At 48.4% G+C, this 16261-nt stretch overlaps 1 protein-coding gene across 1 annotated transcript in view; it reads left to right on the forward strand.

The window, feature by feature from the left end:
• The window catches only part of KDSR (3-ketodihydrosphingosine reductase), a 38989-nt gene continuing 22728 nt past the window's right edge, over positions 1-16261 (forward strand). Inside the window, exons 1-5 of the mRNA XM_047696334.1 lie at positions 1-132; positions 5219-5308; positions 7716-7772; positions 12013-12078; positions 12258-12353. Coding sequence (XP_047552290.1) covers positions 25-132; positions 5219-5308; positions 7716-7772; positions 12013-12078; positions 12258-12353 — 417 coding nt within the window. The 5' untranslated portion in view covers positions 1-24. The remainder of the gene's footprint in view (positions 133-5218; positions 5309-7715; positions 7773-12012; positions 12079-12257; positions 12354-16261) is intronic.

Genomic DNA, 16261 nt, shown 5'->3' on the forward strand with positions numbered 1-16261 from the left:
GGCCCGGCCCGGCCCCGCCGAGCGATGCTGCTGCTGGCCGCCGCCTTCCTCGTGGCGTTCGTGCTGCTGCTCTACATGGTGTCACCGCTCATCAGCCCCAAGCCCCTCGCCCTGCCCGGGGCGCATGTAGTGGTGAGTGGCCTCCTGTTGCTGCGCCGCCGCCGCCGCGGCCGCCGCCCGGCCCGCCCGGCCGCCCCGAGCCCGCCCCCTGGCGCGCCGGCCCGCGACCGAGGCCCAGCCGCCCGCGTCCCTTTCTCCGCCGAGGGCCACCTGCCGCGGCGCGGCCCGGCCCCGTCCCTGCGGGGGACCGCGGGGCCCCGCCCTCCGCCGCAGCTGGCCCTCCCCGGGGCGGGAGAGCGGGGCGCCGGGGGCTCGGGAGCCGCTCGCTAATCCCCGGGGCACCCGTGGGATGTGGATATTGCTGCGCTCGGTTTTCCCGATGAGTCCACCGAGGAGCGGAAAGGCTGAGAAACTTTGCCAAGGACACCGCGGTCGGTGGCCGCGCAGGGCGAGGCGCGCGGTCCCGGCCGGGTCGCGGGGAGGCGGGCGGCAGGGAAGGGGTCCCAGCCGCCGGGACCCACCGAGGCAGCTCGGAACGGGAAGACGGCCTGTGCGAGTGACAGAAGGAGCAGTTGCCAGAGGAATCCAGGAAGTGACTCACCTTGGGGGGGGAAACCGCCCCGAACGCAGGGGGCTGGCGGTCCCGGCTCGACGGTGTCCGGACGCCTCTGTCCCGTCTACACGGCTGGTCTGTCGGAGTCAGCCCCCGGGTAGGCCATCATTTCGGAGTCCGGTGGACGAGCTCACCGACCTGCGAGTGCGGGAGGGATGCGGGAGGTGTGGGTGGGGTTGGGTCCTTTCCTACCGGAAGCGAGTGTCTTCACAGATCCCTTTTCTGCAGGTGTCGGCACCTTCCTTCTCACCTGCGCGCAGCACTTTGCCACTTGCTGTGGCTTTCGCATCGGTTTTCTTATTCGGATCTCACCAGCCCGAGGCACACCGAGGTGGCCGGTGATTGAATAAGGAGAGTTAGTTACTAAGCGGGCGGCAGGAATCCTGCCAGAGGGGACGTCTTCGAGCCGGGTGCCTGTCGAGACGGAGCCTCCCTGCCGAGCTGACCAGGCTGGACTGGTCATTTATTTTAGGGTGCTTTAGATCTGGACAAACGTTTGTGAATGAGAAAACGTATTTTTCTTTACATGGTCCTGCTTCTGCTGTTGCTGATGTGCAGGGTGGATGAGGTTAGTGTAAATTCATTTAGAAAGAGAGCGAGAGAAGCCAAACTTTCCACGGAGGCCAAATTCTGAAAGTGTCACATCTTCAAGAGAACTTCTGCCTCAGAAGCATGGCTTTCAAAGTTGAAATCTTGCAGAAGTTACGTTTGCAGAACGTAACTTGGAAAAAATGTAAAGCCAAAAGCAGGAGTGAACATTTCAATTCAGTATTTTTAAGGGAGTTTCACTTAACCTTGACTCCAGTCCTTCTCGCTTCATTGTGCCGCAGGCCCTGAGTAAGATAATGAGTCTGTTGGGGGTAAACTAAGAAGAATTTCTTATTTTCACCATCCCATTTTAATGCGCCACTATAAATAATGTGAGGATGACATGAATAATTCACATGATGTCACCATCTGTCTTCTTTTTTAATGTCACAAGACGAGGGAAAGCGCCATTCTTTTTCTTGAGAGTTGTTAGGACCGGACCAGGTGGTGTTAGGAGAGGGAGCTAACATTTCGAATGTCTCCTTATGTGAAAGCATGAACAGACTTAGGTCACAATTATTGCTTTCTATTTAGAACAGTTCGCATATACTAGTGTTATCTCCCTAATGACAGCGGTAATACTGTAGGAGTCTTACAGGGTATGTACTTATGTTTAAAAACCTGTTTAATCGACTTGGGGAGAACTGGAAAATCAGGTCCTCCTTTTTTGGAGATGGCTGGGAGCAGTTCGTGCTGCAAACCACCCTGTTTCTTGTCCTCAATAAGAGGTGTATGCTGTGATGAAAGAGATAGAAACATTTAAATGATATTTTGCATTGAATCATAAGAGGCAATGATAAGGAAAGGAAATTAGGCTGTTTTCTTTTTTTTTTTTTTAAAGATTTTATTTATTTATTTGACAGACAGAGATCACAGGTAGGCAGAGAGGCAGGCAGAGAGAGGAAGGGAAGCAGGCTCCCTGCTGAGCAGAGAGCCTGATGCGGGGCTGGATCCCAGGACCCTGGGATCATGACCTGAGCCCAAGGCAGAGGCTTTAACCCACTGAGCCACCCAGGCGCCTCTAAGATGTTTTCTTTAACACCTGGGCCCAGTTTGCCAGTTGTCAGGCAACTCCGTCCGTGTTTCCCACTTTTCTCAGCCCTTTGGACAATCTCTTCTTGTTGTTCTGCCATTCAGAATAGCACAGCCTAGACTTGGCTGATGTATACTCTTAGATAGTCTTAGATGCTTAAGCATTAGCTTAATTAGAAGGTTAGTTTCTCACGAGCTAGGACCGAAAGATCGAAGCCTTACCCTTGCTCTTAAGGAAAGACTTAGAAGTGATCAGGTTGAACAGTCTCTCATCTGTGCAGTGCGTGGACACAGCCAGCTTACCTAGCACGGTCTAGAAAAAGGACAGCAATCACAGCAGTAACACTTTAGAGAATGTAGGTTTTCTCAATAACCTTATAACTTCAGCTTCCATTAATTTATCGAATAACAGATAGGGAAACTTTACTTCCAATTTTTTTGGCATTGTCTATTTCAGAGAAATGGTACCATTGCACCACTCTTGGAAATTAATGTTGGTTGAGTGCTCATTTCGCAACGGCTTATGCCAGGTTCTGTGCTCAGAGTAGGGGGGATAGATTGGACTCAGTGCTCATCCTCAAGGAGCTTACAGTTTGGTCACGGAGCTAAGATGTGTACACAAAGTGGAAAGGGACAGGTAAAGGACAGGATTGAGTGACAGAGTCAGGAAGGCTTCCTGGAGGAGGGGACATTGAATCTGGCCTCTGCAGGGTAGGTAAGATTTGGATAGGTAGGTATGCAGGGGATGTTGGGTGGAGGGACATCGAGGCAGCAGTAACACCATCATACGACAGCCGGGGGCATATTAATTGCTGTGGAATGGGAATGTCTGGTGAGATTTTAAAAGCCAAAGCCACCCGTGAACTATCTCAGCAGCAAAGAGCTCCTCAGAGGCAACTGTTGGCTGGGGCAGCGGGTAGATTTTTACAGTAACCTTCTGGAGACAATTGGTTAATTACCTGCCAAGGAGGTCTCTTCAGTGGTGAGGACTTGAGGCTAAAGAGAAGTAGGGGACCCTCAGCATCCATGGAGACTGGTACATTGTATAGAAGTGGCTTCGTGATCATTTTAAAATCATTGAGATGGGGTCAAGGATGTTCATTACAGCATGATTTATATCTAACAGTAAAACATTTGAAATAATCCAAATGTCTGTTAGAGGGAAATCGTCAACTAAGTTTTAGTACCGCTCCTTGATGTAATATAGTGAAGCCTTTTAGTTTTTTGACATAAAACATTTTGATACGTATTTTTTATTCTATTCTATTCTGTTTATTTATTTTTAAAGATTTTATTGATTTGTCAGAGAGAGAGAGAGAGCACACAAGCAGGGGGAGAAGCAGGCAGAAGGAGAATCAAGGTCCCCGCTGAGCGAGGAGCCCAATGTGGGACTTGATTCCAGGTCCCTGGGATCATGACCTGAGCCGCCAAACCAGCTGAGCCACCCAGGTGCCCCGATATATGTATTTTTAAAGTAGGATATGGGGGCGCCTGGGTGGCTCAGTGGGTTAAGCCGCTGCCTTCGGCTCAGGTCATGATCCCAGGTCCTGGGTTCGAGCCCCACATCGGGCTTTCTGCTCAGCAGGGAGCCTGCTTCCTCCTCTCTCTCTGCCTGCCTCTCTGCCTACTTGTGATTTCTCTTTGTCAAATAAATAAATAAAATCTTAAAAAAAAAAAATAAAGTAGGATATGATACCATGTAAGGTCAGATGCCTCTCTGATACTTCCCCACTCCCTTCACCCGACAATGCTGGGCCCCCATTCTCTTCCCCTATAATATATAATTTCAAAGGAAAAATGACTAGAAAGATAATACTGCATTTGTCTTATGAAGTTAAATGTATATCAAGCCCTTCCTATTTGCCAGGCACTGTCCTCTTAAGTGCTAGGGATATAGTGGGAGCAGAAATGGAGATGGTATTTTTCTGGCATTTATGAGGCAGTGATAGGAGAAATGGCCGTGAATCAAATAATTACACAAATAAATGCATGGCTGTTTGAGTATGTAAGTGCCATAAAGGAAAAAGGATGCAGTGCTAGAAGGTGGGTTGTAGTTAGGGAAGGGGCAGTCAGTAAAGGTTTTCTTGAGGAAGTGATGTTTGAGCTGAGATTTTTTTTTTTTTTAAGATTTATTTATTTGATGGCGGGGGGGAACATGCAGAGAGAGAGAATCTCAAGCACACTGCCTGCTGAGCACCAAGCCCGGCAAAGCAGGGCTGGATCCCAGGACCCATGAGATCATGGTCTGAGTCGGAACCGTGCTCACCCGACCTAGCCACCCAGGTGCCCCTGTGCTGAGATTTAATGGGTGAATGGGAGCCAGCTGGATGAAAAGAGGGGAGAAGAGCATTTCTGGCAGGGAAGTAGAATGTGCAAAGGCCCTGTGGTTGGAGGGGGCATGGAACTCAAAGACAGCCAGTAGGGCTGAGCTAGATTGTGAGGAGCAGAATAGTACAAGAAGGAAGATTTTACCTTTTAATATTTCCATGTAATCATATATTTCTTTTATAATAAGCAGTCATGTAAAACATTAGATGATCTGTGCAGGTGGCTCTTCTTTGCATCTCTTTTGAAGTTAGTCATCCAGAAGATACGCAGTAAGGAAATAAGATTCATCTGAATTTGGACCCAGAGGTAGACTAATGTATTATTTATTAGCTCAATTTATAGGGCACTTTCCTTCCAGTGAGTGCAGGAAAACATAGGTGTGCAGTTAATAGCTCGGTACTGAAAACAGTCAGCAGCAGGACCCGCTAACAGTGACATCTTCCATATTTGCCCTTCTTTCGTGAAGTCTGGGATGAAGAAACTACCATCACTAAAAGTCTGGTTCTCGTAGATTGGGTTTTTGAGCCCATTGTCACTTTAAATGAACGAGAAGGGAAGTTTCGAGAGCGAAGAAGACTTGATTATTTTTGCTTTTAGGTTACAGGGGGCTCCAGTGGTATTGGAAAGTGTGTCGCTATCGAGTGCTATAAGCAAGGAGCGTTCATAACTCTGGTGGCACGGAATGAGGTAAGTCTTCTGGGTGTGTCGTTACCCACTTCCTTATCCGGCTCTAGATTTGTGGGAGAGGCGGTGCCCGTGTCCTGGGATTTGGATTTCTGGTTCCAGGCGTGATTTTTGAACCACTAGTTGTTTCTCATATTCGGGGCAAAGACTTCTCGGCTGAAGCCAGGCCAGCTTCACAAATATTTATTTAGTTTCACCGACTGTTAGGCAACATGGGAGGCTCTGCGCTTTTGGGTGGGAGAGGCCTCAGGGAGCCAGGGAGGGCGTCCACCTGCCAGGAGGAGGCGGCAGGGCCGATCACAGGGCTGATAGCCGCGTCCTGGTCAGGACGGGCAGGTGTCTCTCTGGAATTTGCTTATTATCCAGATGATGTCCATCTCTAATGAAATCCACACTCCACCAGGGACCCTTGTTGCTCCCCAGCACTGTAGCAAAACGTGTGTTTTTCTGTGTCAAGTCAACACAAGGTCTGTTTTTCTTTTCTTTTTTTCTTTCTTCTTTATCCCCCCAGGGTCTGTTATTCCTGCCAAAGTTGTTTCCACAGCCAAAGCGATGACACTGTGTTCACACGAACAGCTGTGGAGTCCGCTCGCTCTGGGGAGGCGGGGGGAGGCACGGTGGGGGAGACGACCATGGCTGTGTTGTCAGCCACCTGCCATTGTTCTGTGCCTGGCGCCATCCTTGGCTCCTGGCGGGTGCGCAAAACAGAGTTGTGGATGGAGACATGAAGGGAGGGCTGGCGGAAGGAATGGGGACGCCTGTGTGGCATCTTTGCCGGGGGACTTTGGATTCTCATATTCCAAAGAGGGCAACAGTGGGGTGACCGACCACTCAGGTGGGGGTACACAGCTACCCAGGAGCACCTCGGGAAGGGGGGAAATGTTTATATATTGGCACAGAATTAGGCTTCAATGTTCATAATTTCTTCTTAAAATCAAGAAAGGCAGAATTGCTACTTCCCGTTTGTATCCTGACATCTCTAACAGTGAATTTGCTTTGGCATTAAAGCCACTTTATGGGAAGGAAAATGTCACTTTATTTTATTTTATTAATGATTTTGTTTATTTACTTTTGAGAGAGAGATTGAGAGAGCATGAGTGAAGAAGAGGGGCAGAGGGAGAAGCAGGCTTCCCGCTGAGCAGGGAACCCGATGCGGGGCTTGATCCCAGGACCCTGGGATCATGACCTAAGCCGAAGGCAGACGCTTAACCAACTGAGCCATCCAGGCACCCAGAAAACATAACTTTAACAAAATGGCATTATTTGAGATATAAACAATGTTGATATTTGATACAAGGTAGATGAAAAGGAAGCAGGGGTGGCCCCAAGTTTCAGGTGCTCAAAAGCTCTTTCTGTGGGTCCTTGCATTGCTAGACATGAATGAGCAGATGAGCCTTCTGGCTTCCAGAAATTCTTTATTTTCTAATATAATTGTTTATTCCAATTGTGACAAAGGCAAGTTGTGTCTGTCTTTATTAATAGAATATTATTTTATTATAGACACATCCATGTTCAGAAGCCCACGTGTCTTTCTGGAGGATTCCCCTCCTCTCTTCTTCTCTAGCTGTCTTGATTTTTTTTTTTTAAGATTTTATTTATTTATTTGACAGAAGAGAGAAATCACAAGCAGGCAGAGAGGCAGGCAGAGAGAGCGGGGAAGCAGGCTCCCCGCTGAGCAGAGAGTCCGGTGCAGGACTCGATCCCAGGACCCTGGGATCATGACCTGAGCCGAAGGCAGAGGCTTAACCCACTGAGCCAACCAGGCGCCCCTAATGTTTTTAAATTACAACTTTTAGAACAAATTATGAACTGCCAACTGATATATCTCTCTTCTTGAAAAATAAGCCAGACAAGCAAAATTGAGACCTTGGAAGAATCTCTCAGTTACGGGATGGCTTTTCTTGTTCAGGATTATTCTCGGAAAGTAGCCAGGATTAGGTTTCCTCCATCTATCTAAAAGAGTGATTTTTTTAGTATATTTGCTTTTATGGGAGAGGAGGAAGATATCAGACACTCTCACAAAAGCGCGCTTGACGTGGGGTCACAGGTTATAGCAGGGCTAGGCGGGGGTTCTTGGTTTATGTCACACTCACTGATGTCAGATCCAGACATTCATTAGCACTGAGATGGTGCCCATCAGCAATTAGTACTGTTAATTGGGATTTTGCAGTTCATTTATTTTTCTGTAATTTTCAGAAAACCTTGCTGTCACTTAATCATAGCCGAACACAACTTTACAGCTCCTTTCTTTCATACCCTGTGGCCCATAGCTGTACAGTACAGAGGCTGTCTTGAGTGTTTTCTGTACTTTAATAAATACTTACACAAATAATTGCTTTTTTGGCCCATTTAAACAAACATGCAGACAAATAGACAATCACCAGAACTAATTGTTGTCTGTTGCTTTCAGGACAAGCTGCTGCAGGCAAAGAAAGAAATTGAAAAGCACTCTATTAATGATAAACAGGTATGATCCATCTTCGGGATGCATTTTCTGAACTAATCAGCGCAGCTGCGTAGAGGGAAGAAAAGTGTTGTTTGAACTGCAAATAGTTCATGTAAAGCAGGGAGGATTTTCCTAGTTAAGATACATGTTAGACAGTTTTATAAAAAGCAAAGTCGTTTGAATTGTCTTTGAGTTCAGGTTGTTACCAAAAACGTACAGACTTTGACTTACACGCACCAATGATCAAATAATGTTTTTCTAGAAAGTGATTTTATTTCAGTTATTTATTTAAGGTAACTTCATATAAACACTTAAGGGGAAAGGGGCACTACATTTATATTTTTGGTTACGGTATTTTTTGATGAATAAAATGGTGTGTATGTATATATGTATCATTCAGTATAAAACATAAAAACAAGTTACTGTGGCACTTATCACCCAGCTTAAGAAAAGAGATGTACTGGGCCCCCCCGGAGCGCCCTCTGGGAGCCCATATCAGCTGCCCATATCCTCTGGTCTCATTTCTCGAGGCAACCCCCAACCTGATTTATATGTTGATTCATCCTTTGCTCTTTCCATAATTTCACTAGAGGGTGCAAACAACCCTAAATAAGATACTGTTTGTTTCTGCTTCTCTTTGAACTTGATGGTACCATCCTTATTTTTTTGGTCAGACTTCTCGAGGCGTACTTCACATACCATTCAGTTCACCAGTTCAAGTGTACGATTCAGCGCCTACCCGCAGAGTTGCACAACCTGCACCAGAACCGCTTTAGAGCTTTCCCGTCACCCCGTAAAGAAAGTCGGGACCTTGTCACTCCCCGTTCCTCCCAACCCCCCCTCGGCGCCAGGCAATCACTGATCTGCTTTCTGCCTCTGTAGATTTGTAGGACATCATTCTCTAGGTATTTTTGTGCAACTTGATTTCTTCCCTAGAGACTGCTTTAGAGATATTTCTACATTGTTGCATAAAGTCATAGTTTATCCATTTTTACTGCTATGTAACATTTTCCCGGATATATTTAGAAGACCTGTCCCGTTCATCAGTTCTACTGTTGGTGGATATTTTGTTTCCAGCTTTTTGGTTAGTTTTACATCTTGCTGTTACTGAAGTTTTTCTCCACGTCTCTGTGCATGTGTGCAAGGATGGGCCGTGTCTGGAAATGGAATTGTGGAGGTACAGTTACAGCGCACACGCATCTTCCGCTTCAGCAGAGTGGGCACACGCCCACCTGTAGTGCTCCAGGCCTCCTGTTGCCTCACATCCTTGCCAACACTTGGTATTGGCAGGCTTACTAATTTTTGCCTTTCGGATGGGTTTTAAATGGTATTTCACTGTAGTTTTTTGAATTTCTTAAATTATTTTTTAAGAAGTACTTTATTTATTAATTTGAGAGAAAGAGTGTCTGTGTGAGCTCAGGGGGAGCAGCAGAGGGGGAGAGAGAGGGAAGGAATCTCAAGCAGACTCCACGTAGAGTGAATGCAGAGCCCAGTGCAGGGCTCGATCCCACCACCTGAGACCCCAAGATCCTGACCTGAGCCGAAAGCAGAAGTCAGATGCCTAACCTACTGAGCCACCCGGTGCCCCACACTGTAGTTTTAGTAGCCTCTTTTTCCCCTCCAAAATACGTGAGAGCTCTTTCCACATCAAGAAAAATAAATCAGCCTCGCCTTTTGTAACTGCCTTAGGGGTCTAGGGACCCACTGGTACGCAGTCGTCCCCCGGGCGGTGCGGCCACCGTGTCTTCTGCTTTGGCGCCCTGTGCCGCAGGTAGAGGTCCTCGTCCGCATCTCCTCGAGTCCATGTGCGGCGTCTTCCCCAGTACCTTGGCTTCTGTGCCCCCTTCCCTGGAGCCCGAGAGCATCGGAAAGCTGCCATCTCAGCAAATCTCCCCGTTTTCTTTTTTTCCATAGTCATGTGAGTTCTGATAGAGGAAGACGTCTCCTGTCAAACCGCGGCGCTCGCGTGCTCCTGGCTGAAGGCCAGGCCTGCTGTCAGCAGCATCTCCCTGCCCTGGACTCGTTCGCCCAGACTCCCGCCCCCGCCTCAGCCATCAGAAGGCTTGAGGTCATGTGGCAAGTTCCTGGCGCCTCCGTCAGGGAAAGGGAGGATGGGCTGGGCCGGGCCAGAGGGGCTTCGCTGTGCACCTTAGCACAAGCAGAGCAGCGGGAACACGTTTTTCCTGGTGATTTGTGAACCCCCCCCCTTTTTTTAAAATTTTGCTTATCTGTGGGATAGCTTTTATTTATAGTAAATGATCTAATACTGTATAAAAAGCCTCGTATAAAAATCCTGGTTACAGGAATAAAACCCAAGGGCAGCTCCTCTGGAATATTCCAGGTCACATTTGCGAAGGGGGCCGTTTCCTTTCCTTAGGGATTTAGCTCCTTTGGATGGCGCTCCTTCCTGCATCAGATAAGACTTCCTGCCCACCGCATCAGGTTGTCAGGCACCCCCCTCGTGTTGTGGCTTTATTCCTCGCGTTGCGTCTTTTCAGAGCTGGAAGGGAGCTTTGTGGTCACTAGCTTCTGACACCCTGGCCGGAGCAGGGGAGGCCAGCACCGCCTCCTCGGGTCCCGCCCAGCTAGTGGGTGAAGGGGCAGGACTGGAACCCAGGCCTGCCAGGCCTGCACCCGCGCCAGCCCCTTCCCCTGCACCGTACCCCCTTCAACTTGCAGCCACGCACGGGCGCGTGAGAGGAAGTGGACGTGCCCTCCTGTGCACAGTCCTTCTGTCTGTCCCCCAGCTCGGTGGCCAGTCTCCACCAAGAAGAACTCACGGAAAGACTGAGAAGTGGAGAAATGCCTTTCTGCTTCTCTCCGCGACCCCCCTTGGAACACAGAACATTCCGATGTCAGAGGCTAAGCTCTGGATTTGAAAACGTTATCCAAAAAGGGAAATTAAAACAATAACTCATTGTTAGTCCTCATTAGTATTTTGAACTGCTATTTTATCAATTTTTGTCCAAGTAAGCACGGAAATAAGTGCTTTTTCCCCTCCCCCTTCCTCCTTCTCTTCCTTCCCTTCTTCCTTTCCAAAGACTGAACGGAACTTTTCCATGGCCAGCACGGGCTGGGCTCTTCCTGGCGTCTGTCTGTACTGGGAACCCCTGTGCGTGGCCACATTCGGACTGGGTGGGCTCTGGGGCTTGACTGGTGACCCCTGGGAGTGGGCGGCCCGTCCAGAGTCAGGCACCTCAAGCTCCCACAAGCCCGGAGGGACCCTTGGCCTTGAAAGATAAAGTCACTGGGCTCAGACTCAAACTAAGGTGGCTTTTGCGAGTAGGTGGTGTTTGCTTGTCTTTATTCCCCCTGACAAAGCGGAGCCCCAGCAGGGCCATCAGAGCTCGGGGACTGCTCCAAGGGGAGTATTTTTTTGAGCTTATTTAGTAGATTTATTGTTTTTATTTTTAACGACCTTAGATGTTAACAACTTGAGATGCAATTCATATATACTTTGTTTATTCTTTATGTAATTTATGTGTTCTTTTTAACGGCCGGAGCTGTAATTGATGTCCAGTAAACCACACCCATGTGAAGAGTACAGTTTGATGGCTTTTGACAGATGTATACGTGTGTAAAAGTGGCGCTGAAATCCAGACATGGAACATGTCCCTGCCCGCAGGGTTCCACTTACCTCCTCGTGGTCCAGGCCTCCCTCCACGTCGGGCCGCAGCTGGTCTCAGAGCTGCTGTCAGTCACTGCAGATCAGAGGCGTGCCCAGAGGAGCTTTTTACATTTCTTTTCCTTTCTATTTCCGGGTGAAACTGATAAAAATTGTATGCACTTAAGGGGCACAGTGTGACGACTTGATGCACGTTGGCGTCGTGAAACCCTTGCTCCGTCCAGTTGATTCACACCCGTCACCTCGCGCGGTTACTTCGCGTGTGTGTCGAGAGCACCTGAGATCTGCTCTTCCAGGGATCTCACATACGCACTAGAGTCGTTCCTGTTGGTAGTCAGTGTGCTGTACATGAGACCCCCGGAACTTATTTATCTTACACCCGAAAGCATGTACTTTGACCCACATTTCTTAAGACATGTTTTTGAGTTTGCGCAAGAGAGTTTTCTTTGAAAACTGCCAAGAAAATTAGGCTCCACAGTTGCGCGGTCAGCAGATTTCCAACAGTGCCATCTGTGCCTCCAGATCCAGACTTCCCAGCTGTTGGAAACAATTGCCTTGACGTTAAAAAAATTCTTTAAAAATTCCTTTCAGATACCTGCGTGGCTTTGATCATTTTTTTTTCCCTCTTCCTAACAGGTGGTGCTTTGTATATCCGTTGACGTTTCTCAAGACTACAGCCAAGTAGAGAATGTCATAAAACAAGTAAGAGGTTGGGCTAGCTGGAACTCATTCACTTGCCTTTCAGTTGGTTCTTCCCATTCTGGCGTGTGGCTGGGAACTGACAAGTCATCTCTGTCGCTTTGATAGTTGTTGTCATTGATTTGCTACAAAGTGATTCTTCTCTTCTTTTACTTCATGCCTGCTCTCATAAATTTTTCCAGGCACAGGAGAAACTGGGCCCAGTAGACATGCTTGTGAACTGTGCAGGAATGTCACTTTCGGGAAAATTTGAAGATCTTGAAGTTAGTACTTTTGAGGTAAGTAGCCATTTGCTTTTTTTTTTTTTTTTTTAAGTTTTATTTCTTTATTTGACAGACAGAGATCACAAGCAGGCAGAGAGACAGGCAGAGAGAGAGAGGAGGAAGCAGGCTCCCCGCTGAGCAGAGAGCCCGATGTGGGGCTCCATCCCAGGACCCTGAGATCATGACCTGAGCCGAAGGCAGAAGCTTGAACCCACTGAGCCACCCAGGCGCCCGGCCATTTGCTTTTTGCTCATCAGGCAACTCATACACTCCAAGCGGAGCAGGGCCACAGGGGAAAGCTTTGCAACTGAAACAGATAAAATGCATTCGGATTTTCTAGAAGCTTTAGAAGGCTGGGGGAAGGTTGGACAAGGTTTTGGTCCCAGCGCCATGACCATCCAACCTTAAGAGCTTAGACATGTCCCTGGACCTTGGTCCCCCCGGCTGTACGACCCCCAGCCTGACATGCATCACGGTGACCATTCACCGTGGTCCTCTCTGCAAGAGGCTCTTTGTGAGCCAAGAGATGCTGGATTCTCACCTCAGCCGTCGGGGTTTGGAACAGCGGTAAGCCAGCAAAGTTTAAGAGCAGACTCTTTGTGGTTGCGAAGTCAAGACGAAAAGATAACCCATCCTATTTTGGCTTGTATTTTTAAACAGATTTGCCAGGGACCTTCTCTTAGTAATCTCTGTCCGCTCTCAGTAAGTGGACAGCAGTTATGCAGTCCTTCTAGAGTCCAGGAGAGTTTTTTAGTGGACGTTGCCTCAACTGTCTTTTCCTTCATGATCCGCCGTAGTGGATTTGGATGTTTTACTCCGTGAAGGTCACGTTTGCAGAGGAGGGCGCTGGGGGGGCTTCTGCGGGGCTGGGGAGGCGCTGTGAACTCTCTGATTTAAAGTCCGGTCGGGAGCGTCCAGAGGCAGCTGGGAGCAGAGGGCTGCCTTATCTGGGGCCCGAGTGTCAGCCGGCCCCTTTATCAACTCGGCATGAAAGGTGGTGGTCGGGGCCCTCTTGCCTTGACCGCAGGTCATCGGGGGAGAGGTGGGAGCCGGTTCCAGCAGCTGGGTGCAGAGTCAGCTGGGGAAGACGGCTGAGACTTCGGAGTTGGCCACACAGTCAGGTGTATGGGAGTGTGTGTGGACGGGCGTGAGTATGAGCGAATGTGTGTGCGTGACGTGTGTGCTTGTGTGTGTGTGTATGAGACAGAGAGAGAGAGAGCAGCTAACGGAGGGGGAATCCACAGACTCACCCTGACCGAGTGTGGGGGGTGAACTCACCAGGAGGCCGGTATGGGGCAGGGGGTGGAGGCTAAGGAGGGCTGGGGGGTGAGGGGTCAGCTTCTGGAGCATTGTGGGGCGGAGCAGGGGCCAGAAGGCCTGGGCCCTCGAAGGCCACCATGGGGAATTTGGCTTTTAGTCCAAAACCTCTGAAGAGGCCTGAGCCCTGCCAGGCATGGTGTGTGTTTCGGTGTTGAGAGGCTCTTTGTGCCTGCTGTGGCAGGGCGCTGGGTAGACGGTGTCAGAGGCCGGGCGGGGATGGTGACGTGGGGGCATTTAGGGGTAAACTCGGACTGAGGGGGCGGGGGGGTGGAGAGGGGCACACGAGGGGCTGTTGGAAGTGGTCCCGCCCCAGCGAGACCCAGACTTTGGTAACCCCAAAGCCTGTGGCCTCTGTCCCAGTGACAAGGCCTCTTCCCAGCTGCCCCGAACGTAGGCAGCAGGCCACTGTACTCGGGGGCGACCCTCTGCCTGGCCCACACCTGCCCCCCCCCCCGCTCTTCCCCTTGTACATCTCGGTCCCGCAGTGTTTTGGTCAAGGCTCCTCGTCCGTAAGTCCTGCCAGAACCCACACTGCCAGGTCTGATGCATTTTCTGGAGACAAGAGTTCATGTTTATGTAACATGAATTCTCTCTTATTTTTTTACTTGATTGTGTTGTTTTGGTTGCTTATCTCGTTTGATCTTGACTGAGGCTCACAGGGTCCCCATCACAAGGGTTCCCTGCACAGGATGGTTGACTGTGCGGTTACAGCTCACGGCTGGGGGACCTCACCACGTGCCGCGTGGCTCCCTGGAGAGAGGCCTCTTAGAAACTCGTGCCTGCTTCCTCTGGACTCTGACCTGGTGCCTCTTGGCCTTGCTGATTGTGCTTCGTGCCCTCTCGCTGCCATAAATCTGAGTCATGGGTACGACGAGGTGCGGCGTCCGGGAGGCCATCCCGGGAATCACTCAAACTGGAGGTGGTCTTGGGGAACGCCAGGGCACCTCTCTTAATTTTCCTGTTTAATGGTTTTCTTCGTGGATTCTTAGAGCAATATCCTGTTTTATCTCCCTGTGGTTGTTAATGATAATTATTTTCACTTTTTGATTGGGATGACATTGCCTCTATAAATCCACATGGGGAGAGCTGATTCTTAACAACATTGAGCCTTTTAACCTCCGAACGTGGTATATGTCTCCATTTATCTAAATTTTCTTTCATTTCTCTCAGCAGTCTTCTGTAGTTTTCAGTGTATGGGTCTTGCACCTCATTTTCCTGTATTTCCCATTTTCTGATGCCATTAGAAATGGTATTTTTGATGTTAGTTTCTGAGTGTTCATTGCTAATGTAGAGAAATTCAATTGATTTTTGTATGTTGATCTTGCAGCCTTGCTAAAGTCCATTATTAATTCTAGTGCTCGCATTAATTCTGGTCTAGATTTTCTGCATTTAAAATCGTGTCATCTGCGTTAGTTTTACTTTTTCTGTTCCCATCTGGTCACCCTTGTTGTACCAGCGAGAATGTCCAGCACAGAGTACAAGTGGTGAGAGCACACATGCTTGTGGTGTTCCTGATCTTGGGAGAAAACATTTTTTTGGCCATTAAGTATGATGTTTTGTAGTTCTGTTCTCTTTTGTTGTGTTTGGACGGATGCCTTGTACCAAGTTGAGAAACTTCAATTCCAAGTTTGCTGAGAGTTTTTTGGTTTTTGGTTGTGTTTTTTGTTTGTATGTTTTTGAGAGAGAACATGCACAAGTGAGGGGTGGGGAGGGGCAGAGAGAGAGGGAGACGGAGAGAATCTTAAGCACGCTCCACACCCAGTGCAGGGCCCAACACAGGGCTGGATCCCAGCACCCTGAGATCATGACCTGAGCCAAAATCAAGAGTTGGATGCTAAACCGACTAAGCCACCCAGGTGCCCCTGCTGAGAGAGTTTTTATAAGGAACGGAGGTTGATTTTGTCAGGTGCTTTTTCTGTATCTGTTGGGATGATCACAGAGTTCTTTTTTTAGTTGATATGGTAAATTATACTGATTAGTTTCCAATGTTAAACCAGCCTTGCATTCCTGGGCTCGACCCCACTTGGCTATTAATCCTTTCTGTGGTCTTGAGGGATATTAGTTGGAGTTTTGTTTTCTTATAATGTTATTTTCTGATTTTTGTGTAAAGGTAATGCTTGCATCTTGCATAAGTAGGAAAATAGTCCCTCTTCTTCAGTTTTCTGGAAGGATTTGTATAGAATTGATGCTATCCTTCCTTAAATGTTTGCTAGAATTTACCAGTGAAGGCTTATCTTACCTTATCTCTATGGAAAGTTTTCTAACTGTAATTCAATGTCTTTAATAGATGTAGGGCTACATTTGTATCTTTTTTTTTTTTTTAAGATTTTAAATACTTATTTGAATGAGAGAGAGAGAGAGAGAAGGAGTGGGAGAAGGGGCAGAGGGAGAGAATATCCAAGAAGACTCCCACTGAGGGCAGAACCTAATGTGGGGCTGGATCTCATGATCCGAGAGTCAGACACTTAACAGACTGAGTCACCCAGGTGCCTCTACATTTTTATCTTCTTTTCTATTTCTTTTTTGAGTGACCTTTGGTAGCTTGTGGCTTTCAAGGAATTTGTCCATTTCATCCAGGTCATTGAATTGATAGGCACCAAGCT

Source organism: Lutra lutra, chromosome 12 (genome assembly GCF_902655055.1).
Source record: "Lutra lutra chromosome 12, mLutLut1.2, whole genome shotgun sequence".
NCBI classification, from domain to species: Eukaryota; Metazoa; Chordata; class Mammalia; order Carnivora; family Mustelidae; genus Lutra; species Lutra lutra.